Below are 26,304 nucleotides of genomic sequence, written 5' to 3'. Positions count from 1 at the left end.
AGCAGCACACTTACCAAATTCTTGGGGCTCACTCCATTCACTCCAATTTTTATAAAAAAGCTTTCTTGTTCTTATTTTCACAGTATATTTTCCATAACTAATTGCATAGTCATAGTTTGTTGTTTTTTTAATATTAAAGACCTTGAAAATAAAATAATTTTTAAAATATCTGTCCACATACTCACTGACAACAATACAAATGTCTTCTAGGTGCTAGAAGTAGATATAGAAAAAAAAAACTATATTATTCCAGGAGGAAGAGGATTTGATTCAGGGGTATGCTGGAGCCAGCTCTAACTTGTTTGCTGAGAGTCAATTATTAAATTTTCAATATGAGCATTTACATTTCAGAAATCAGCAAATTATACAAATCAAGACTTGATTATTTGATTGCTTGGCTAGACTTAAGGAGGTGATGGACAAAGTGTTGAAAATGCATATAAAATTTATTTTTATTTTCAGTTCCAAATTCTCTCCCTTTCTCCAGGCCCTTTCTCATCTATTGAAAAAGCAAAAAATATAATACCAATGATACATATGAAGTCATGCCTATACATATGAAGTCATTTCCTAGATAGGAAAAAAAAAGCAAGAAAAATGATTTTTTAAAAATGTTTTAATCTGTCAGAGTTCATTGATTCTCTCTGTGGTGGTATATAGCATTTTTTCATTGTGAATATTTTGACATTATCATAGATCATTGTTCTGATTTGAGAATCCAAGTTTTTCACAGTTGATTATCTTTATAATATTGTTCTATGTGTATAATGTTCTCCTGATTCTCCCCATTGCATCAGCTCACATAAGTCTTTCCTGCTTTTCTGCAAACATCTCCTTCATCTTTTCTCAAAGTGCAATAGTATTCCTCACTATCATATGCATCAATTAGTCATTCCTAGAGTCCTAGAGAGTCAGTTAAAAAACTAAATGAAATAATAATTTTAGCAAAGTATAAGTGTGTCTGTCTGTTTTTCTGTGTTTAACTATAGCATACTTGAGGGATGTGGGGAGGATAAAAGGGGGGGGAACTAAAATAAGCAGAGAACAGAAGAATAATCTACAAGAAAGCAAAGATGGACAGTCATTAATCTAATGTCTTTGATTACCACATATATGCTTTCTTGAATGGAAATTTATTGTTATGTATTTTGAATCCTCTCTGATGTTCTGCTGGGCACATGACAATAGTTTGTTTTGTTTTTTCTTTTTCTTTCTTCTACTTTTTTCTTATTTTGTATTTAGTTTTAAATAAATAATTTTTAAAAGAATAAATAAATGCAATTTTTTTAATTGACTTTAGCAATGTAGTAATATATAATACAAACCCACATAAATCATCAGCATGTCTATATACCAACAAGACCTTACCAAGAAAATCATAAGCGATCATTTAAAATAACTATAAACAGCATAAATTGTTTGGGACTATACCTGATAAGACAAATTCAGGAACTTCATGAACAAAATTGTCAGACTTTTTTATAGTCATATTCAAATAATTGGAAAAATACTAATTGTTATGGGTGGGCAGAGACAATAGAACAAAAATGACAACTTTACCTAAAATAATATACTTATTAAATGCCATCCCAATTAATTACCAAAAAAAATTATTGAGCTAGAAAAAAGTGAGAAAATTCTTAACCAAAAAAATTTAAAGGAAAGAAATTTAGCAGTATCAACTTAGTGTATTGTAAAGTGGCAATTACCAAAACTACCAAGGCTACAAAATGAAAAGGCAGATCAGAGGAACAAAGTAGACATACAATATAAATGTAATGTTATAGTAATCTTGTGTTTGAGAAATGAAAAGATATAATAAGCTTTGGGGATAAAAAAAACACTATTTGATTAAAAAATCATGGGGCAACTGGTAAGAAATCAGGCAAAAACTGGGTGTAGACCAATATCTTATACCATTTAAAAAGATAAGGCCAAGATGGGTATGTGATCTATATAGAAATGGAAATATCATAAGTAAATTAGAAGAATTCTAATTCTTAGAATATTACCTATCAAATCTATAAGATCAGATAGAAGAAAATTTTGAAATAAACAAGAGATAGGGGGCACTGTTTGATGCAAAATAGATAATTTTGATCACATCACATTTTAAGGATTTTGTACAAATAAAATCAAAAGGAAAATAGTAAACAGGGGTAGGAAGAGGGAGGAGAAAGCTTTATTGATAGCTTCTTGGATAAATGTTCCATATTTCAAATAAATAGAGAAATTTGCAAATATTTAAGAATATTAATGATTCACCAATTGATAGTCAAATGATATATGTAGGCAGTTTTTTTGTGATAAAGAAATCAAAGTTATATATATATATGTATATATATAATGTAAAAATGTTCTACAACATTATTAATTAGAGAAATGTAAATTAAAACAACTTTAAGGTATCATTTTATACCTATTAGATTGGCTAGTATAATAGAAGGGGGAAAAGACAAATGTTAGAGGGCATATAGAAAAGCTGAGACCCCAATACCCTTTTGGTAGAATTGTGAGGTAACTAGCCATTCCAGAGAATAATTTGGGCCTATAATTAAAAAGATACTGAATTATAAACCATTTAACCTAGCAATGCTACTATTTCTTATTTCCCAAGGTGATCAAGGAAAAAAGAAAAAGAACCTAGATTTCTAAAATATTAGAAGCAGTTCTCTTTCTGATGGCAAAGAACTGGAAATTGAGGGAATTCCATCAGCAGGGTAACGGTTAAACAAGTTGTGGTATATGATTGTGATGGAATATTACTGTGTAATAAGAAATGATTAAGCAGGTTGATTTTAGAAAAGCATGGAAAGATTTGCATGAAATAATGAAAAGTAAAATAAGTAGAAGCAAGAAAATATCATATACAAAAACAAGTATTGTTTGAATACTGGGAATAATATACTGAGAACTATATAATAACTAGGAACAACCAAATCATTCTAAGTATTGTAAATACTCAAATCAATTAAAAAGGACCTATGAAAGAAGATGTTATTTACCTCCAAAGAAAAACTTGATAAATGTAAATATACATAATATGATTCTACATATTATACAAACATAGGAGTTAGTGAGTGTGTGTGTGTGTGTGTGTGTGTGTGTGTGTGTGTGTGTGTGAAATGCTGACCTTCTCTAGTGTGATTTAGGGAAGGAAAAAGGAAGACAATTTGGAACTTAAAAAGCAATTTAAAAATTATTTTTTTAATTGCTTGTTCATATTTTTTGAACATCTCTCAATTTAAGAATGGTCTTTTTTTTTTTTAAATTTGGATCAGTTCCACATATATTTGAGAAATTAACTCTTTAACAAAAAAACTTTCTGTGAATTCTCCTGCATCCCATTTCTTTCTTTCCTTCTAATTTTGGCAGCATTGATTTTTGTGTGTATGTGCAAACGCTTTTAAACTTAAGGTAAAGTAATTCATTTTAACCACCTGCTATTTCCCCCCTTCCCTCCTTCTCTCCTTCCCTCTCTGTTCCACCTTCTTTCTCCTTCCCTGTGCCCTTCTCCCTTTCCCTCTCCCTCCCCCCTTCTCTTTCTCTTTCTCTCTGTCTCTCTCTCTGTCTCTGTCTCTCTCTGTCTCTGTCTCTCTCTGTCTCTGTTTCTGTCTCTCTCTCTCTCTCTTTCTCTCTCTCTCTCTCTCTCTCTCTCTCTGATATGGATTAAATTTAAAAGTGTAAAATGCATAATGGATATAAATCCATCCCCCCACAAGAAAGCAGCTATAACATGTTTATCATCATTCCCTTAAATGTTCCAGAGACCAGATTTGGATGTAAAATGCCCTTATGGGCAGTTAGTAAACACAAAGATGACTCTGGAAGATTCAGAGGCAAGATGAAGGTACAATTAAATTCTTTTAAAAGTAATTTTCTTTTTTATTCTCCATTTAATTACCAAATATAATTTTTTTCATAATTAACTTCTCATTTAAGTTTTTGCTAAAGCAAATTACTTCATGGAAATCTTCCTATAATTATTATTAATTATTAGATCCATAAGACCTAAGCCAAGTTTAGAAGATCTTACAATAATGGAAATTTGGAACTTCAATAATTAATATCAACTTCTTACTTCTTCCTCTCTGTCTCTCCCTCCTCTCCATCCCTCACTTTGGATGCATCCAAAAGTGAAGTCAAGATTTTTTTTTAAAGTAGCTATACATCAATATCATCTTAAGAATTATAACATAGATATTGCATCTGCTGAAGATATACTCAGTATAAACATCCAGTGTTCATTAAAAAATATATAGAGATAAGAGTTCAGTTAGTCTAAGCTTAGTGGTGGAAGTTTAGCATCTTTCTAAGTCTTTACTTATTCTGTTATCCTGAGAAGGAAAAGTCCCTGCAGGGGAATTTTCTATCTACGTGGCTATGGCTATCCAGAAAAACCCAATTATATTTTGACACAATTTTCTAACTAATATGCTAAATAAATGCAACTAAGTTAGTTATATAAATAGAAGTGAAATAGCTATGAATGATTTGTTACTGTTTTGGAGACAAAAGTTCAGTGATGTTAGACAAAATACTCACAACTTCAGAGAAATTCTTGTCAGCAATCTGCAAAAGCAACAACAACAACAACAAAAAGCAAAACAAGTAAGTGGCTTGAATTCTGATCCCCATGGCAAATAATTTCCCTAATTTCTTCCACATTTTCAGGACAGCCAATACAACTCTAATAGGAATGAGAAAATATGGAAGGCTGGGGAAAATCCTGAAGTTATAATTGCCTGTGGACAATTGTACCAAAACCCAAAGTGAATTAAAATGATTTAACCATGGTATCTTTTTCATTCTTTTCAAGTTCACTTCTACAGAGAATACAGAGAGCAGTGAATTTGAAGTCAAGAAATTATTAAATTTTGATTGCATCATATGCATTTAATAAACATGATAATATTTTAATTTATAGAATTATTGCTATACCAATTGAACTACCAAGGAATACTTTATAGATCTAGACAAACTAGTACAAAATTAATTTGGAGAAAGAAAGATTAGGGGATTAAATGTGAGTTGCAAAATTGCCTGGGAAGGAGAATTTTTCTGACTGATTAGCAGTTTTCTAGTATCTATTTCTCTTTCCAAGCAGAATTACAATTAGTTATGTCCAATTCTTTGTGATCCCATATGGGGTTTTCTTGATAAAGATAATAAAGTAGTTTTGACATTTCCTTCCTCAGCTTATTTTATAGATGAGGAAACTGAAGCAAACAGGATGAAGTGACTTGCCCATCGTCACACTGCTAATATCTAAAATTGAATTTGAACTCAGATCCTTCTGACTCCAGGGCCAGCATTTCATCCATTCTGCCATCTAGCTTCCTTCTAGCAGAATATTGGTACATTAATAAAAATGTAATGATTAATTTGGCTAAAATGAAAGAGTCAGTTGTTTTCTTCAGCAGCAATTTCCACCTATTTTATATACTGTAACTGGGACCTGTTGGGTCAAACAGAACAATTCACATCCTTCTTCCTTTTGACAACATTCTTCTGGCTCTAAATTCTATCATCAATCTAGGAAATCCTAGAAGGCATTTAGCATATTGTCCTTGAATTTCCTCATCTTTGCATATCCAGTTCCTTCAACCAATCATCCTGAGTCATGTTCAATATTCCCTTACCTATCCTAATCAATATTCTCTGTATAATCCAATTTATCAGAGTCCTTTCTAAAAGAGGCTTCCAATTATGAACACAATATTCTACATGTGATATGATAATGAGTCATTCTGGAAACTATTTTCTCTATTTACATAGACTAAAGTTGAATCTGTTGGCATTGTTTGTTTTGTTTTGTTTTTCACTCATATTGCCTTATACATTGAGCTTGCTATTTTAAGAACCCAGGTTTGGTTTTTTTGTTTTTTTCTGTCATATGAATTGCTGCTAGACTTATTTCCCATATCCTATATGAAATTTCATTTTATTAGATTCAGTCCACAATTTTTGCCTATGAGATGTTTTTTGAGTTTGCTTCTGTTATCCAAGATGTTAGTATCATGTCATCTAAAAATTTGATAACCATGCTGTCTAAGTCTTTATCCAAGAGGAGAAAGAGGGAAAGAAAGCTGCCAGTATAAGTTTACTAAGTCAGATGTCACCCAAATTTACCCTTACAGCAGAGGAAGAAGAAAATCAATGCAGAAGACCAGCAATTAATAGACAATAACTGGGAAAAATACAGACCAGAAGGAAACCTATGACTTCTAGAATTTGTATTTATAAAGTATAAGGTCTGGGTAATTAAGCAAACTAGAGATCACATTGCGTTTGGTGAGATATGAATTACAACTGGAATGTGGTTAAGGAGATAGGTAGGTGGATAATAAACATGACCTGGAGTCAGAAAGATCTGAATCCTGTGTCAACTATTTACTAGCTATATGATCATGGACAAGTTTGATGGTTTTTTTTTTTTTTTAACTTCCCCTACCTCGGGTTCTGCAACTATAAAATGAACATAATAACAAATGAAGATAATAGCACCACCAAATGAGATAATGCATATAAAATCATTTGAAAACATTATAACTGTTATTATTCTACAAGGATATCTTCTTCAAAAAGAAAAGGAAATAAAACTAAGCAATTCTCCAAAACTCTAAAAGTTTCAGAGAAAGTATCAGTCTACATTAGAAAATAGCCTCTTCTTATCTGGGTGTTCCTTGGACCAACAAAATAGGTTAAATACTCAACAAACTTTTACTAAGTTCCATGACCTACATTAAGGACTGAGTAGATAAAGAAAAGCAAAAGGCAGTCTCTGCTCTCATGGTGCTCACAATCTAAAAGAAACTACATGAAAACAATGGTATACAAACAAACAAAAAAAACAAGATATACTCATAGGAGTTGTTGAGATGATCAAGAGAGAACCCATAGAAGGACAGAAAGGAAGAAGACCCCACAATAGAACCTTGAGAAAATTGTATTTGATCTTTAAGAGAAAGATGATGACCCAGCAGGGGATTGAGGTAGGACAAATAGGTAGATAGATAGGTAGGACATCATAAATAGAACAAGGAGCAGGAGAAAAATCAGAAATAAATGAAAGGAAAAGCATCCTGGAGCAAAGAGTAATCTATGAATCAAAAGTTGTACAGAGATCAACTAAAATAATAGAATACAGAAAAAAAATAACATTGGATTTGTTTGATAAGAGAACACCGGCAACTATGGAAAGTAGAGGTGGATTAGAAACCAGATCTTAAAGGAAAAATAAATGAAGAGAAAATGAGACCATATTTTTTGGAGTTTGATTGTGAAAGAAATAAGAGACCTGGAGATATCTAGGCATTTTTGTAGGTGGAGGGGAGGGAGTCAGTGGATGGTGAGAGAATTATGATGACAGAAAAATAAGGAATGATTAAAGGGGCAAAATTCTATTGGATATGGGAAAGGAGAAAAATCAAGACCTTGGCAAGAAGAAAAACCAGATTGGAATAAATAAAGTGAAGATGGGTTGGAAATGTTGGTGAAGAGATATTATGGCCTGTTATTTAATAAGGTGAGAATAACTATTCTTGCACTTTTTTTTTATTGTTAGGATATTTTTTATATTGTCCGAGGATTAATTTCTCATTGTTGATGCTTGATTTCCATTTGGAAAAAAAAAAAGACAGAAGTGAAAATAACAACAAAAAGATAAAATTGTTCAGATTGGAGCAAGTTTTTGGAACAGAATTATTCTGACAAGAAAGACAGTTGGATTGAGGTAAATTGATTTTTCAAGATACACAATGTAAGGAACATATATCATGAAGTATAATTTAAGAAGTGAGAAAAAAATTACCTTTTGAATTTGAAGCTGATATTCAAAGACATTGCCTTGAACTTGTATTGTTTTGGGTATCTGCCACTGTAGTCTACATCTAAGGTTTGTACAATTTATGGTGACATTTGGTGGTTTAAATATTTCTGGAATAGAAACATAAACATTGTGATGGATAATAGAGAAGTCAATACTTTCCTTAGAGATATGTTGAAAAGTATCTATTTACCACAGTCCCTAGGGTTAGAAACTAGACTTGTGATGTAAGAATACAGGAAATGGAAGCGATCACATTATGATAGGTTTTGAGTGCTTCCCAGTCTTCCTTAATGCTACAATCTTCCCTCTATTTATTATTTCCAGTTTATCCTATATGTATCTTGTTTGTACATAGTTGTTTATATGTAGTCTCCCCCATTAGATTGTGAATAACTAAAGAATAGGAACAGTTTAAACCTTTCTTTATATCTCCAACAGTTAACTCCTTGAGGATAGGGGCTCAGTTTGTTTGTTTGTTTGTTTCTATCTTTTTATCTTCTGTAGTTTTGTGCCTTGCATATAGTAGGTGCTTAATAAATATTTGCTGTTCTTTCCAGACCCTTATATTAGTGATGTGATCATTGCTATAGTTATTCAGTTGTGTCCATGGGATTTTCTTGACAAAGAAGCAGGAGTGGTTTGCCATTTCCTTCTCCTGGAGGTCCTTATTTTTCAGGTAAAGAAGTGAAACAAAAAGGAATTGAATAACTTGCCTGAGGTCACACAACTAGCAAGTATCTGAGGCCATATTTGAATTCAGATCTTCAAGGGCCTGGTGCTCTCTTCCCTGAATGACCCACCTGCCTCTTGATTATAACCATAATCATAACCAATTTATTTAATTTTTCAATGCCCCAGGGAACTTTCTAATTTTTCTAAAGAAACTTCTAACACTGGAAATTATGAATGAATTGCTAATTTACTTCAATGGAAAAAAGTGCAAATTGTTTGCTGACTGATTTGAACACATTTCAACTTTCTCCTTTCATGTTTTTTCCTGTTTTCCTCCACACTAAAAAGTATTCCATTGCTAAACCTGTATCCCAAAATGGGGAAGAAGGAGAAGTTCCACATGGTTTAAAATATTTATAGTATTACCTTTTGTAGTAGCAAAGTTCTGGGAATGAAGTAGATATTCACTGATTGGGGAAGGATAAAATTGGGACGTAAATGGAATGGAATATTACTGATTCCTAACACTATGAAAACTAGAGACACATGGAAAGAGTTATATGAACTGAAGTGACAAAGTGAAGTGAGCAGAATCAGGAAGGTGCCAACTGACCATAACAATGTAAATGGAAACAACAACAGTAATATTATGTAATTATAATAATCATTCATCTCTAGAAAAGATACAGAAAATGAGTTTCCCTCCTGAGTTTACAAAGGTAGGAAACTATGTGTGGAATATTGAGTGTACTGTCCAAAACAGAATATGTATTAAGTGTGTTGGTTAGTTAGGTAGCACACTGGATAAAGTGACAGGCCAAGAGTCAAGAAGATTCATTTTCCAGAGTTCAAATTTGGCCTAGCTATATGAATCTGGGCAAGTCACTTAACCCAGTTTGCCTCTGTTTTCTTATTTATAAAATGAGCTGGAGAAGAAAATGTTTCAATGTCTTTGCCAAGAAAACTCCAAATGGTGTCACAAAGAGATGAATATGATTGAAACTACTCAACTGCAAGAACATAAGTTGTGTGTTTAGATTTTGCTCAACTACTTTCCTCATCCCCCCACACTCTATCTTTTAAAATCTTTGTTACAGGAGATGGTTCTTTGGGAAGGGGGAGGGAAAAAGCTATTTGGAAATGAAGGTAATATAGTAATAAAAACTTTCAAGACAGACTTTATTAATAATAAAAAAGAAAAAATTGGTGTATTGATGAGGAAGACACATTTTATCTCAATTGAACCAAGAGTAAGCAGGAAGAGCCACTTGAAGTACATTTTATGAGGTGCTACAAAGCCAAACCATTCATCCAGTCTTTACAAATAAAAACATGATCTATGTCTCACTAACACAAATGGGTAGGAAACATAAATTATTCTTACCAATATCCCATAGTGAAATGTTGTCATCAGTACACTGGACTTCCCTTCCATTGCTGGTTCCAGTCACTAGGAAGTGATATGGGTAAGGGTTTGGGAATCCTGAGAGGTTATCAAAATGACATCCAACACGTCTGCCTTCAGGATCTGTCTTATAATTTGGACATTCTCTATCCACAAAAGTCCTGAAATAGCCAAAATATTGCTTTGAAAGATCCAAAAAAACTTTGTATGATAGATTTGTAAAGGGATTTCCCTCCAAGCCAAAACTTACAGTGGGGATTGGGAGTAAAAAAATTGATAATGGATATCTCCTGGAGTTTTCCTCACTGTCCATTTGCAGTCCATGAAATTTGCATCATGAATCTCACAGGATACATTTTCTTTAGTGGTCCCTTCTTCTCCTAGTAAGATAGAAGTGAAAGAAAATATTTTATTTTCTTTAGTTTTGAGTGTGATAAAAAATTCAAAAAATATGTTAAACATTCTATATCACCTCTTTGGGGAAGATGGAATGTTTTTGAAAATCTTTTCCCAGAAAATCCTTCAATTACAAAGTCTACCCCTTGGCACCAGGTATGAAAACTTTTCATGTTGCACCTATGGTTGTTTATTGCCTAAAAACAAAAACAAGAAATCACAATCATTAGCTAATTGATCATGAAACAGGATAAATAAAATGATGAAATTAGCCTAAATACTCTCTAAGGTCCCTTTAACTTATGACAAGCTACAATTCTATATGCATTGAGAATTAAACCATCTTGCTTCCCAGAAGTTTTCTTCATGTTGTGCTGGTAAGATCACTGGACCCAGAAGTCAAAAGATCTGGGCTACAGTCCTGGCATAGTCACTGACTAAGTATATGACACTAGAAGAGAGAGAGGTAGGAGAATAAGTATTAATATAGCTCTTACTATGTGCCAGCCACTATAACATGCATTATTTACAAATCATTTGATCTTTGCCACAATCCCACAAAGTAAAGTCTATTATCCCTATTTAACATTTGATGAAACTGAGGCAAGCAGAAGGAAGTGACTTAGCTAATAAGTGTCCAGGCAAGAGTTAAATGCAGGTCTTCCTGTGCTGTATTACTTAACATCTGTACATTTTAATTTTCTCAGTGAAAAATGGAAACAATATTTTTCACTGTGTACTGCACAATACTTCTCTCAAGACCAAATGATTGGATTGCATATAAAATACTTTTTTCTATCATAACATGGAAACATGATTTATAACTACTTTAGACTTGGAAAAATAAGTTCTCACTATCCAAATCCCTGGTGCTGTCAAATGATTTAATATCAGAGATGGATATGATTTTGTCAATGGAAATGACATTTAAAAAGATGGATTATCATTTGCTTTACTTCTGCACCCTAAAACTCTTTGGACCTTCCCATTCGGCTTATACCGACATATCAATGTCTCCCCAATGAGAATGTGAGCTTCCTGAGAGCAGAGACTGCCATGCTTTTTTATTTGTACTTTTGGACCTTACAACTATGTTTTGTACATAGGACGTATCTAATGCTTTTTAATGTATTCATTCATAATTGTGATCTGTGTATATATGTGAGTAATTTGTGAATAATAAGGATTAATTTGGGGACCAGGGACTTTTGATTTCATTGACGAGGGGAACTCCCATTGAGGGACTTCTTCTACCAAGGTAGTTAAGCACCTAATCTACAACATACAGTCTTGGTGAGTTGCCTTGAAGCACTGAAAAATCAACCAACTTCATCACAGTCACACAACCTGTATGTATGAGTCAGGACTTAACTGGAGTGTTCCTGACACTAGAATTAGCTCCCATTTGAATAGAAACTAAGTTTAAATAAAGAAGGGACAACCCATCTTTTCTCCTTTGCAGGGGTGGCTGAAGCAAGATGGGAGTGGAGATAGGGGACAGGAGAAGGGGAAAGAGGTAGAAGAGGGAGAGCTAAAAGAAGCTGCCCATCTCCTGCCCCACTACTAAATGTCTATGAGTGCATGGAGCCCACCTTTCTTTTATGTTTATTTTTTATTAATTTTAAGTGAAGGAGTAGCCAGAGGTGGAATTGTCTAGGCAATGACTGTAATTTAAGGATATGCCTTCAATATGATCAGAAGATCAGAAGAATACAGAGATTCTGTATTCAATCATTGGTGAATGTGTGGCTTCAGGGATTATGACCTTTTTCTCTTTGAACTGAATGTCAACTGTGCTTCCCTTGAAGATAGCCAAAGGAGGATCCCAAATTGGAATAAAATGACATAAGGAATTCAGCCCCTCTAGGAAGCCATGAGTTCTCTTAGGAAGATTTTGTCCTCCCAGTTACCAGGACCTTACCCTAAAAATTCTGCTTGGTTTTTTTTTTTTTATTATAACTTTTTATTAACAGAGCACATGCCTGGGTAATTTTTTTACAAAATTATCCCTTGCACTCACTTCTGTTCTGACTTTTCCCCTCCCTCCCTTCACCCCCTCCCCCAGATGGCAAGCAGTCCTATACAAGTTAAATATGGCACAGTATATCCCAGATGCAATATATGTGTGCAGAACCGAACACTTCTCTTGTTGCACAGGAAGAATTGGATTCAGAAGGTAAAAATAACTTGGGAAGAAAAACAAAAATGCAAGCAGTTTACATTCATTTCCCAGTGTTCTTTCTTTGGGTGTATCTTCTTGTTTTTTAAAGAAGTTTTATTTATGCCTTTTTTTTTTTTCATTTCTTTACCTCCCAGTCATATTAACTCCCCTAACTGAATTGGGGGGAAAAAAAGATTTTAAAAATTTCAGCAAAAAACATCCAGCACAATGTCAAAGTATACAAAATCCTGTTAAAATAGTTTATCACCTCTTTGCCTTGAGAAGGAAGTATGCTTAATTATCTGATCTTTGAAAACTTCCTCCCTGGCTTCTCATATTACAAATAGTCAACAATACAAGTTAAAAGTGTATTGAACTGGTGATGTAAGACCACCAGTGAAAGCAAACAGGGATATGGACACTTCATGTAGGGCAAGATAGGAGAGGGATCTAAGTTCCCAAGGCCATGCCTTCTAGGCTACTTCTGCCTGTCATCCCAGGGTGTGTGCATTTTTTGGAAGCTTTGCTCTTCCAAGATGCTCAGTGTTTCCTGAGGAGTGGAACCTGGGGCTAAATTTAGAGCCAGGCTATACCTGAAAGGATCCAGGGATATCCTACCTATTCAACTCATGGTTTTAAGTCTTAAGACCAGGAGTCAATCCCCACTGAAGAAGGTCATATTTCAACAAACTTGCTGAAAGTCCATTAAATGAGCAATCAGGAGACCTGAATTTTATTCCTTCTTCTGATATAATTCTGATTCTCTTTTCCTTCCTTTGTAAATGGATAAAATGTTCCTTTTAAGGAAGATTCCTTAAAGCCTCCCCAATATATGCATCACTGAGATTTGGGCTCCTTATCATTCTCTGTCCCCTCAGCTCCAATTTCAGTGTATTAAATGGAGCCATCCTTTAAGACCATTTCCCTTTTCTGGAGCCTTAATTGCCCTCTCTGTATTAGGAGATAGCTGGACTACATAGATTATTCTTGAGGAATCTTTTAACTTTAGCATGATAGTTTTGAAGGTTGTATTTTTTTTTCCTTTTTTCTTCCTTTTTCTTTCTTTCTTTCTTTCTTTCTTTCTTTCTTTCTTTCTTTCTTTCTTTCTTTCTTTCTTTCTTTCTTTCTTTCTTTTTTTCTTTCTTTTTGAGGCAACTAAATGATACAATGAATAAAGTGCTGGACTTGGAGTCAGAAAGACCTGAAAGTTAGTTTAAATCTTACCTCAGAGCCTTATTAGCTGCACAACTTTAAGCAAGTCACTTACTTAACCTTTCTGTCCTTCAGATTCTTCTTCTGCCAAATGGGACTGGGTTGTGATAATCAATGCTTTGCAAATTGTAAAGTGCTATACAAATGTTAGTTATTATTTTTGTCTGAAGGTAACAGGGTTGATTTTAAGTCTTCTTTCAGTTTCTGCTCCCCACCCACCCAAATATCTCTGTTTTTATATATGCTACTAGGCTACATGCGTCTTACTCAATATTTAAGCTCTGGGATACTAAATGTGAAAAAATAACTGGCTTTAGCATACAGATTTCAAAAATAATTATTTAAACTAAGAAGCTACCAAGTAGCCTCCTTCTTTTATTGGGGATGAGAAGCAGTCTTAGAGTATCCCTTAGTCTTTGATTGGTATTCTGCTCCTACCCCATCACAGAGAGTGATTTTAGTGGCACTTGTCTCGGGAACAAATTATAGTACTTATTCAAAAAACAAAATTTCCTAATTATGAATATGTTGATATTTACCATTAGTTATTTGAAATCATCTTTTCTCCTATTCATTGAGTGAATAGGAAAAAATATATTTGTATTATATGCACATATGTTTATATAGACAAATAGATAGGTGGTTTATGTTTATATGCAGACATGACTTTTAAGTATGTGCACACACATAAATAGATATGTATATATATATATATAATAATTTTTACCTCCATTTTATATACTAATTTTGAGAGGATTTTAACAGTACAGGTGACGTTATTCACATTCTCCACGTTGGTCCATCTCAACAACATTGTCTTCATATCTATAGTTATGTTTTTAATTGGCAAATCTGGAAGTGAAGATTATCAACAATAGCATAAATTCAATTCAATCAGTATTAATAAAATACATGTTATGTGAAGAGTATTCTGGAAGAAGGTACACATTTTTGCACTTATGAATCTTGAATCTAGATGGCCATTGTGTTGATTAAAAATTCTTTCAAAAAGTAACACCATTTAGAATAGTTCATGAATAACGTGATTTCTCATCACTAAAATTCTAAGGTGTAGGGGAAAAACCACTATTAAGAATATGAGAAAAGCTGGATTCAAATTCCAACTTTAGTACTAACTTGCTATATGACCTTGGACAACTTCCCCTCTGTGAGTCTGAGTTTCTTCACTGAATAAGAAATGCCTTCTTATTAGTAAGTTCATTTCAAACCATTTCGAGAACGTGACTCTCTCCATGGGAACCTAGCCTTTCTTTAACCCTATGAGACCAGGAACATGCCACATAATGTTTGGCTCCACTTCCACAATCCCAGGAACTAGCCCTTCTGTGGGACACAATGGATGTCAGTCTCCTGACATCTACATTAATCAAGTCATATCTTGGAAGCCCATCTGGCATTTCCTTCTCCTATACCTGACTTTCTATATGTAAGCAAGTTGGCTCTGTGCCTTCTTTGTTTTCAAGCATTATAAATTCAGTCCAGTTTTAATCATAGTTGGGACCTCACCCACCTGGGATCTCTCCCCGTTCGGGACTCAAAGGCTGTTCCTCGGAGGTCCTCCAGCCTGCTGCAACTTAAGAATTGCAACTTAGAGATGGTTCTCCTCCGGACGGGTGATGCTTTCTATTCTAATCATAGTTCTCCTTTTTCTTTTTTTATTTATGTATTATTTACTGTATTGGTTGTTATTGTAGGCAATCTATTCCGTGTATTGTATAATTAAATTTTACTTTCGCTTAAACTGAGTCAGAAAGTATCATTTATAGGAGCGAATCCAAACCTTTCCTAAATTAACATAATACTCACTAATAAAATTATATCTATATCTATATATAGCTATAAATATATGTGTGTATACATATATAGATATAGATATATGTGTGTGTATATATGCATACATATATATACATACATATATGCGTGTATATATATACACACACACACATATACACACACACACACACACACACACACACATATATATATATATATATATATATATATATATATATACACATACACACATACATACCTTTGGTGCACAACAAGTTTTCTGCCATGTTGCAGAAATGCCCCTATTGAGCATGGGAATGGGTTCAGCCCCAAAGGTCACAATGTAGTTGCTCATAAACAGGGATACCTTGACAGAGTCTCTCTCCTGTGGGTTAGCAGGGTGCTAGAATGTCTAGATTGGCTCTCCTCACATTATCAGATACCATGCAAATGCAAAGCCCAAGAACTGCTTCTCTGAATGGTGATTGGGAATTGTCTACAATTCACACACTGATCACATTTGTAAAAATGTATATCAGCAAGGCTGTGCTGCATAATAAACTGGAGCTCTTTTCATACTCTGTGAGTCTTCCGCCTTGTTCATCTTATTTCTGAGATCAAAGGGTTCATATACTTTGAACTCTCAGTAAAGATGGCCACAATAAGAAAAAGCAAAGGAAAGACCCATAGTGAGTTTGATGAATGGTGAATGTTTACAAGCTAATGTGTATTATGAATTATAACTTGGATGCAAGAAGTGGTAGAAAAGACATGATTAAGCAAATATATTCCTGAAAAGGGACTTATCATGTTAAGAGTGGGGAATAAAAACAAATGGGCAAATGATGCACTAGGATATCCATAAGATATTTTAAATCAATAGAGGCAAGCCTTTAATACATTGGGTTTTCATCCTTTATAGTGAATGTCTATATAATGGGATCTTTTCCCATCCCATCCCATCCCCATGGCAGAAAATGTGCAGATATTCTCTAATTCTGGGGCACCATAGAATGTGTTGTAGAATAGATTTTCAGTCAAGTTTGGCTCATTTCTATGAATTCCCTCGTTGACAACTGAGTTTAAAAAGAAAAACTGGGGCAACTAGGTGGTGCAATGGATAAAGCACCAGCCCTGAAGTCAGGAGAACCTGAGTTCAAATCTGACCTCAGACACTTAACACTCCCTAGCTATGTGACCTGGGCAAGTCACTTAACCCCAAGTGCCTCAGCAAAAAAAAAAAAAAAAAAAAAAAAAAAAAAAAAGCTGAGGATTCCTTTTTAATGAGTTCATTTCCATTTGATCTTACTCTTGGCTACAGCCTTTTAAGTGAAAAGATTTGACACCAGTTTGGGAGTGATGGTGTAGAAGAAGGATAGGGTTCTTTACTGCCCTAAGGGGTCATGGTATTCCATCCACTTAACAGAGGAGTTGCAAATGGGAGAACTGCTTGGGTCCCTGTTAATTTCTTAAAGCACTGGAAGCTTGCACTTGCAACAATGGCCTCATCTCCCATCAACAAGACAAAGCATTGACAGTGGTGATTCCTTGAGTAGAAGATTGGTTGAGAGGGAAGAAGGATCACGGAAATTGTCTCTTCTTTTAGAAGGTTCCATAAATCCTCAGCTCTTCCAGCTCACCAGCTAATAAAGGGACATTCAGAAGTGAATCATATATGTATATTCCCCAAAGTATCCATATGATCCCCTGGGAGCAGTCAGAGAATGTCTTAGCACCAAAGGGATGGGATTGGGGCAGTGAAAAGAGGCCAAACATGTACAAAAAGGCATAGATGAAAATTGCACAGGTTATGAAGTCATACATGGATAGATTACAATTTATATAGGCAATGGAAACATTGATTAGATCATAGATCCATTATCATATAGAAGTATACTTAAAAATAATACTCCAAATTCAACTTGAATGTCCCATGATAGTTGTTACCTTACCATCACTACTCTCTCCTTTTGAGCAGGGGTGGCTCTCTTGATGGAGTTATTATCCTAAGTCAGGGAGAGGGGAACCTTTTTTTTTGCCAAGGACCATCTACATATTTATTTGCAAGCTGTACAAAATTACCAAGTTAGAGAACTCAAGTAGTGGAAGGTTGTTGTACCTAGCTTTCAGCTCATTATCACCTCCCTTTGCAAATGATTTTGCAGGCCTTATACAGTTCATGGAAGATGTTCCCCACCTCTGACCTCAGTGAACTGTCAGTGAAATTATCTTTAAATGATGCTGGCTATGATTAGACTATACCAATTGGAATAGATCACGTTTGAGCAGTAGATCCATCAGATTGTGGATGCAACGAGAAAAATGATAATGTTTTTCATTTCCTTAGAATATAAGAGCTACTTTTCAATAACAAAGTGATTCAGGCCAATTCCAATAGACTTGTAATGCGGAGAGCCATCTGCACCCAGAAAGAGGATTATGGGAACTGTTTGCTTGATTTTTTCTTTCTTATTTTTTTCCCTTTTTGATCTGATTTTTCTTATGCAGCATGATAAATGTGGATTTATGTATAGAAGAATTGCATACCTTTAACATTTATTGGATTACTTGCTGTCAAGGGGAGAATGATGGGGAAAAGGAGAGAGAAAATTTTGGAACATAAGGTTTTTCAAGGCTGAATATTGAAAACTATCTTTGCATGTATTTTGAAAATAAAATGCTATTACTTTTTTAAAAAGAATATAAAAGCTAAAAAGAACTTTTAGAGATCTATTTCAACTCCTTCATTTTATTTTATTCAATATTTTATTTTTTCCCCAGTTATATGCAAAAACAACTTTTAATATTCATTTTGAAAACTTTGATTTCCAAACCCTTTCTCCCTCCTGACTCCCCTTCATTGATAAGGCAAGTAATTCCATATAGGTTATACATCTGGAGTCATGCAAAACATTTTCATTATAGTCATGTTTTACATTTAAAAACTTAGACCAAAAAACCAGAGTAGAGGATGAAGTGTCCTAGACTTCAGAAGTTTTGTGCAGGTGTTTTCAGAGATACTTCTAGGGACCTATAAATTTTCCATTCTTGCAAAATAGTAAGATCTAAGGAGAGATATTAGCTACTCTCCTGGACTGTCCTCTGGGACATGACTATAAGCATTCTTTTTGTCCCTGGAATTGTGAGGAAGGTGCTTGTTCCACTGTGACCTGCAAGTTCTGCTGTTCCAAGGCTCCTCCTTGCCCTAGGACTGCAACCCAAGATTACCCCCCTGATCCAAGTTTGGGCAAAGCAACAGAGTCCTGTCTCAGTATTGAAAAAGAGACCACTGTAATCTCTTTCTGACCAGTTTTTTGGTTCCTTTACCATCTTTGGTCTAAGGGCTCCAAAAACCACCACCGTCACTGCTGATTCAATGGCTACCAAGGCCTGGTCTTGGTTTATTGGGGTTGGGGTGGTGCAGGAGACAACTGCACTGGATTGTGTTCCATTCTCACCCAGGTATGAGAGATCTTTCTTGCCAAATTTCTAAGTTGTCTTGGGCTGGAAAACTCCTTCAATCCATCTTTTTGTAGATGCTGCTCTAGAATTTGTTTAGAGTCATTATTTAAAGGTCTTTGGAGAGGTTTGGGAGAGAGCTCTGGTAAGTCCTCATCTCACTCCATCTTCTGCCCCATTCCCTCTCATTTTATAATTTGTAAAACAGATTCAATGAGCTCAGATGCTCTACTCAAGTTTATAGAGATGGCAAGAGGCTAAGCAAGGAAAGACTCAAATGTCTTTCCATAACATTGTGCTATGGCGCAAATCCACCTCTTTGCAATTCTATCATATTAACATTTGAAGAAGACTGTGAGATCGCAGACCAGATTATCATATTTAATAAGTTCAAATACTGGAGTAATCATTGTTAAGACTTACAAAGGAAACAAAAACTCAAGTTCCTGTCCTAGAGACACTTGTAGTTTTATGTTGGAAATGGGACAATAGACATACAATACATAGAGCTATATATAATGGCACATGTCTTTATCATCAAAATAATTATAATCTGAAAGCACTAAAAATAAACTTTAAGATTATCTTCATTCCAGTACCAATGAGAAAAAATGAATACAAATAGATTGAAATATGTAGTTCAAAACAAGGTTCATTTGAAGTGAGCCACCATGTACATAAAGTCATATATAATACATTCACCTCTCTATATATTTAGAAATGCAACAATATAATTCATTTGAAAAAAATCAGCTGCACTTTTTATTGTAGCAAAGAAATGGAAACAAAGTAGATATTTAAATATTAAGTAATAATGGCTAAACTAATTGTGGTACATGAATATAATAAAAAGTTACTATATAAGAAGTTATAAATCTGTGAAATGATGAGTACTGAGAAGCATGTAAAGGATTACATGAACTAAAACAAAATGAAAAAAGCAGAGCCAAGAAAACAATGTGTTACAATGACTACTCCAACATAAAAACAACACTATAAAATATATTTTTTTTAATTTACCAAAAATTAAAAAGAACATGTTCAGTTGTGTCTGATTCTTCATGATCCTATTTTGGGATTTGTAGTTTGCTATTTTCTTCTGCAGTTAATTTTACAGATTAGTAATTGAAGCAAACAGGGTAAGGTGACTTTTCCAAGGTAACATAGCTAGAAAGTATCTGAGGCTGGATTTGAACTCAGGAAGATGAGTTTTCCTCCTTCCAATCCCAGGTTCTATAAACTATGGCACCTCCCCGCCCCATTTTCTCTTATTATATAAAAATAAGCTGGCACCAAAGAAGAAATATAAGAAGACACCCTTTGTACTCCTTTGCAGAAATGTGAAAGGGATGTAGAACATTACATACATTTTTATATTTTTTCCAGTGTGTCAATTGATTTTCCTGATTTTTCTTTTATTTCTTTATTTTTTTCCTTTAAAAATGATTTCTATTATGAGAGACCACTAGTAAGGTGAAGAAATAGAAGGGAGAATTTAAGTGGTATAAAAATAAAAGATATCAATAAGATTTTCAAAAAAAAAAAAAAACACTGCTACTTCTTCCTCTTTCCTTTTTCTCTTAAGGCATCTTTAAAATTTTAAAGTGGTAGAGAAAGTGACACACAGTCAGTACAGTCATAGAACAGGTCTTGCCTTGAAGATGATAGACTTTGTTCTCATTGTCACAGATACAGTCCTCCTATCCCCTGATTAACAAGATCATGAGATCACAGACTTTGAACCAAAAAGGATCTCAATTAATTTTGTCAGTCTTTCCTAATATTTCAAATAGGGAAACTGAGACTCAGAGTAGTTCAATAGCCAATCCAAGTTCACAGATGTAGTAAATGGAATAGCTGTGTTTTGAATCCATGTCATTCAAATCCAGCATTCTTTCCATGGCCTAATGAGACAATTGTATAAATTAAACCAACATTTCAAAACTTTCTTGTCACCCTAGTTAAGGATAACTAACATTTATTAATAATAACAAACATCTGCAAGTTTGATGCTGGAAGAATAATACTGAATCAAGGTAGGAAGATGTTTTAGGTTTCTGGAAAAAGAAAATACTTCAAAATTTCAAGGATAAATTAAAACATTTTTTTTAATCACTGTTACAATCTCATACTTACCCTCCTCTTTCTGTATTTGGCTGTATGCTAGGATTGGCAACATTGAGAATGAAAGCAAAATTATGACATCTGCCATGGAACTACTTGTTAGAACTGGATCTGAAGATCTAAAATAGGAAGAGATAACAGATAGTATAGTATACATCTGGGATTTCAGAAGATTTGGTCTCTGGCTATCCTTCTTGAAAGCAAAAATCATGGAAAAGTTCACAGGATCTCTGACTTGTAAGTTACTTGTTTTCAACCCATACCTGAAAAGGAATTCTCTTTACTATTTCTTTGACTAGATTCCTATTAGCTTTTACAGGAAGGCTTGTAAAGAAATTCACTACCTCCTGAGGCAGCTCATTCAATTTTTGTTTGTTTTTCAATCATGTTAGTTCACGATTTCTTGGCAAAGATATTGGAGTAGTTTGCCATTTCCTTCTCCAATTCATTTTACAGATGAGAAAACTGAGGCAAACAGGGTGAAGTGACTTGCACCAGATAAAACAGCTAGTAAGTGTTTGACTTAAACTTAGGAAGGTGAATCATTCTACCTCAAGGTCCTGCTCACTGGGCCACCTAGCTGATGACATGTAGTATAGGAAATTAACTATTGTCAAGAAACATATCTTTCAAGCAGGAAATGAAGTATAGGGAGTTTTTCACAGATTCATATTGTTATGCATTTTGCTTATTTAACAAACTACAGCAGTTAGCTTCATGATTTAACACTACAAGGGACTGGCTTAGATTCAACCCCATTTCAGTGAATAATGCAAAATACGTAGAATCGCTTCTCTTGTTTTTACAACTTAAAAGAGAAAGAAAAAAAAAAAGAAATCAGTTAAATGATTTGGATTTGACTTCAGATTCTCTGACTCCAAGGCCAATGCTCTATCTACTGTACCACCTAGCTGGCCTGGACAGCACCACGGCCCAAAACAAAACAACAACAACAATGAAAAAAATTCAGTCTCCACAGTTCTTTCTCTGGATGCAGATGGCATTTTCCATCAAAATTCTATTGGAGAGTTGTTTTGTAATGCCAGAAGACACTGAGGCAAGATAGAGATTAGAGAGTTTTTAATATTTTATTTGGATTTCTGAGAGAGAGAGATAGTCTGGAAGCAGCACAGAATCCATTCCGCCTCCAGAGCTGAATTAGACTTTCATCTCAAAGAATCCAGTCTCGAATGTGAGATTCCAATGAACTATATATGTTTCCATAGATCAGGGTAGACAAGGGGGTGGGGCCTGAACATTGGTAAATGGCAGGAATGTCCAAGGACAGATCATTAATACGGTTCTGACAGGGTGGGGATAGGACCATAAATTCTTGATAACTTAGAAGGACTTAGGAACCCAGATATCTGAATTCCCCCTTATCTTGAGATTATATCTTTATATTTGTGACTCTTTTGGAATGCCAGAGTGACCAGATCTCCACTTCAGTCCTAATTGTCAGGAAAGGGGGGAGGAGGTGCAACCAGGGAAAGTGAGGCAGGACAATTAGGGAAAATGAGGCAGGACAGTAAAAAGAAATCGTGGCACAATAGTTTTGTGTCCTAGACTGGACTATGGAGGCTTTTCTGGGCAAAGGACCACAAGTGGGTCCTTATCCCTCTTATGATCTCTTTCTTTGGGATACAGAACCAGTAATGGCACTGCACAGTTTTATAACCCATTGGGCATAGTTCTAAATTGCTCTCCAGAATGGCTGGATCAGTTCACAGCTCCACTAACAACGCATTAGTAATAAAGGAGCATAGCTTCTAGGGAAAACAGCAGTAAGGGGGAATCTCTTAGCTCCCCCCCCCCCCCACTTAGAGTGCTTCTGTTCTAACAATCTGTCAATGATTCTAAAGTCTTCTGGTTTTTGAATCAATGATCCCAAGGTCCCCTCCACCCTCACCTTAGAGTGCTATTGTTCTAACAATTTGTCTATTAATGATTGTAAAAGTCTTCTGGACTAGGAATATGATGATATTTCTTCCCTTAGATTTTAGGGAAGATATTAGTGCTCCTGAGATCCTCTGACCTTAGAGTACTATTGTTCTGACAATCTGTCAATGATTCTAACATCTTCTGGCCTTAGGAGAATCTGCTGGCCAGTGATAACCAAATTCCTGAGACCACTTCCCAGTTCTACCTCTAAGACATAAAATTAGCGTATAAATAACTTGAAGAACTGTATAAATGTGTCTCCTTTCTCTTGTCCTTTGCCAAATTCTTTTGGAACTTAGTTCACTTCAATTAGCATTGCAATTACAATAAACTTTGTTCCTTGACTTGGATATGGGTCCAAGTCTTCAAATCACTCATTTGGCAGTTACCATGTAACTTTATTTTTAGTAAATAGTACTTTTAGTTCCTCAGATAAATGTTAAGTGCTTCAATTATTGTAGAGTCATTCTTATAGCTCTGCTAAAGCCAATTTTTTTTTTCCCAAAAGACAGAGATAGAGACAGAGCTATGAATTCTTTAAACAATGTGGCTGTTTTCATGTCTCCCAGATATACAATGCCTTCTTTTGTTCAATACAACTAGTTTTAAGGCAGAAGAGAAGTGGTAACAATTGGATACATGATTCTGGGCTGTGGAGGGGAAATGAGGACTAAGGCTTTAGTATCTTTCTTCCTCCTCTGCCTTCATAACTTCTGCTCTTCCTCTGTACTCTGCCCTGTCTTGGGACTAATTCTGAGAAGTTAAAGGAAAGCAGTAATTTGTAACACAGAGATAGTGAATTACTAGAACAGGATATTGAATGCATATATGGCCACAGTATTTGATGATTTAATTGTTTTTTCTTGACTACAGGAAAAACTATAATGTAAATACAAAAAAAAATACAAAAAGAAATTTTAAAAATTAAATTTAATGTTTATTTTCCTCTCCTTTACATGTAGAAACAAATTTTGACATTTATTTAAAAGGGGAAGGATTATCAAGAAAGGGCAGAAGAACTTAAATCTAAGAGACTGCTTTAGAATACTTCTTAGACAATTAGGAAAAGGCTTAATAAATTGTGATGTGTTGTATAATGCAAGATATTACACTGTATTGTTTGTTATTACATCAAAATAAAAGAGTCCTGGGTAATATGAACTGAAGAACATAGTGAATAGAACTAGGAAAACAATTTTCACAAAGATAATAATATTTATGAAAAAAACAATTTTGAAAGGCTTAAGAACTCTGATTAAAGCCACAACCAATTTTGTCTCTAGTGGAGCTATGATGTTACCTACCCCCTAAGAGATGATGAGCATATGTTGTAGACATGTATTTTTTGATATGGCCCTATTTGATTAGCTTTGCTTGCCTAAATTTATTGATTATGAGGATCATTTTGTTGTGCCCAGTTCCCTTTTATTGTCCTGCCTCAGTTTCCCTGAACTTTTCTGCCTCAGTTCCTTTTATTGTTCTGCCTAAATTCCTCTGGTTGCAACACCTCCCCCTCCTGCTCATTAAGACTTTGATAATTTGGGCTGTGGTCACTCTGGAATTCCAAAATTCCAGATGTCGTATCTCAGATGCCTAATTGGCATCATCTACCTCTATCTCTTCAGAATTCCTGACTCTAGTTTGATTATCTCCTTTACTCCCAATTTGTAAGAATGTATGGTCCTGCCCCTGATCCTGTCAGAACTGGATTGATGATCCATTCCCATTCTCAGTGCTCAGACTCTGCTTCTGCCTCAGTCTACCTGGGTCACTTAGAGCCACATGTGTGTATATATATATTTCATGGGAAACTCACATTCCCTGCTGGATGCTTTGAGACATCAGCCCTGGGGGCAACATGCCCCCAGCACAAACTCTCCCATTTAAATAATTAAAAAATCTATTTTGCCTCAGTTTCTCTAGCATTACATTTGGAGGCCCCAGCAAGATATGACAGCAGGATTAAAGCTTAGAGACCTTCAGATCTCTGCCTTGGGCCTCAGGGTGGCTGAAGATCTGGATTTTTCCAGAGTCTCCATGAAGAGAGCAGTTTTCAGGTGCAGCCATGCCTGATAATGGACATCTTCATTTTGTCCACAGGAGAGTAAGTCTGGATGTCTTAGGACATAATCTGATCTGTTTACCTATTTTGTCTGTCTGCGCTAGCATCTGGATTCTCAGAATAATAAGATGCCAATAGGTGTTAATTTCTGAGAACAGTGTCCACTGTACATAGTGTGGCACTACCGGGGTGTCTTCTAAGACACATATCTGGTTCTGTGCCAGTTGGCACAACTCTGGGTATTCTAGAGTGGATCTGATTATCTGATTCTGAACACCTTTTTTGGTGCTATCTGTCTATATATGCTAAATGTTTTGTTAAATGTTGATTGTGCAGTCTATGTTTATGTGATTAGTGTTCTGTGTTCTGTGAGACCTATTTGTCTGTTTTATTGGTTAAAAAGGTCTGTTAAAGTTTTAAGAAACTTTTAAAACTGGCAGACAGGTTTCCTTGAGAAGCAATTTTCAAAGCCTGCTAATAGGATTAAAGGAACAGAGCAATAAAATTCAAGCTCTGCCCAGACAGATAAGCTCGTTGTTGTGAGAAGAACACTCAGGCAGAAAGAAAGAAAGAAAAAAAAAAAAACTTTTTAAAAGCTGTATTTGATTTGATTCAGTTTAACTTGCCTGAAAGGAGTCACGTGCCTCTATTTGGATAAAGTATGTTATCTTCTGAAACATTGGGTAATTTGTTAATATAATAAGTTATGCTTTAAATCCAGTTCTGCTGGACATATGGGTTTTATGGAATCATTCAGCTGTTCACTATATTGTGAATCTTAACAGTCTTGAAGGGAAAGGACAGGAGAATGAAAGTGATTTAAGAGTGGAGAGAGAAAGTATTGGGAAAGTATGTGGGAGGAGAAGAAGAGGTGGGGGAGGGAGAAACAGGAGAGAATCTTTTATCTTAAAAGGTAAAGATTCAACTCATCTCTCTCCCCCCCTCCCCCCGCCACACACACACACACACACACACACACACACACACACACACACACACTGCTTTCTACTACTTTAGCATGGAGCATCTAGTTAGAAAGGTTGTTGGAAATTATTTAAAGTATGTAGCAAGAAGGAAAGGAAAGTTTTTAATGGAAGGATGGAGAAAATTGAGTGAGGAAAAGAACTGAGTGGAAAAGAATCTTTTGTCTTCAGGGATGAAGATATAGCTTGTCTTCCCTACCTCCACCTGTGATGACCGCATTTAGCACCCAGAGTATTTTTAAAATCAGCCGGAGTCAGGATAAG

At 34.9% G+C, this 26,304-nt stretch overlaps 1 protein-coding gene across 2 annotated transcripts in view; it reads right to left on the bottom strand.

Moving 5' to 3' along the window:
* The window catches only part of LOC127553694 (interleukin-3 receptor subunit alpha-like), a 47,459-nt gene that overhangs the window by 12,746 nt on the left and 8,409 nt on the right, over window positions 1-26,304 (bottom strand). For both annotated transcript variants that reach the window (XR_007951807.1, XM_051984605.1), the window contains exons 2-9: window positions 21,067-21,173; window positions 14,405-14,529; window positions 10,381-10,501; window positions 10,159-10,288; window positions 9,888-10,069; window positions 7,814-7,938; window positions 4,546-4,572; window positions 15-141 (exon numbers count right to left, since the gene is read on the bottom strand). Coding sequence is in view for 1 of the 2 variants with exons in the window: in XM_051984605.1 (XP_051840565.1) it covers window positions 15-141; window positions 4,546-4,572; window positions 7,814-7,938; window positions 9,888-10,069; window positions 10,159-10,288; window positions 10,381-10,501; window positions 14,405-14,529; window positions 21,067-21,142 (913 nt within the window). In the remaining variant the exon portion in view is untranslated. The remainder of the gene's footprint in view (window positions 1-14; window positions 142-4,545; window positions 4,573-7,813; window positions 7,939-9,887; window positions 10,070-10,158; window positions 10,289-10,380; window positions 10,502-14,404; window positions 14,530-21,066; window positions 21,174-26,304) is intronic.

Source organism: Antechinus flavipes, chromosome 3 (assembly GCF_016432865.1).
Source record: "Antechinus flavipes isolate AdamAnt ecotype Samford, QLD, Australia chromosome 3, AdamAnt_v2, whole genome shotgun sequence".
Lineage (NCBI taxonomy): Eukaryota > Metazoa > Chordata > Mammalia > Dasyuromorphia > Dasyuridae > Antechinus > Antechinus flavipes.
Note: the sequence above shows the minus strand (reverse complement) of the source record. Positions and strands in the feature narration are given on the sequence as shown.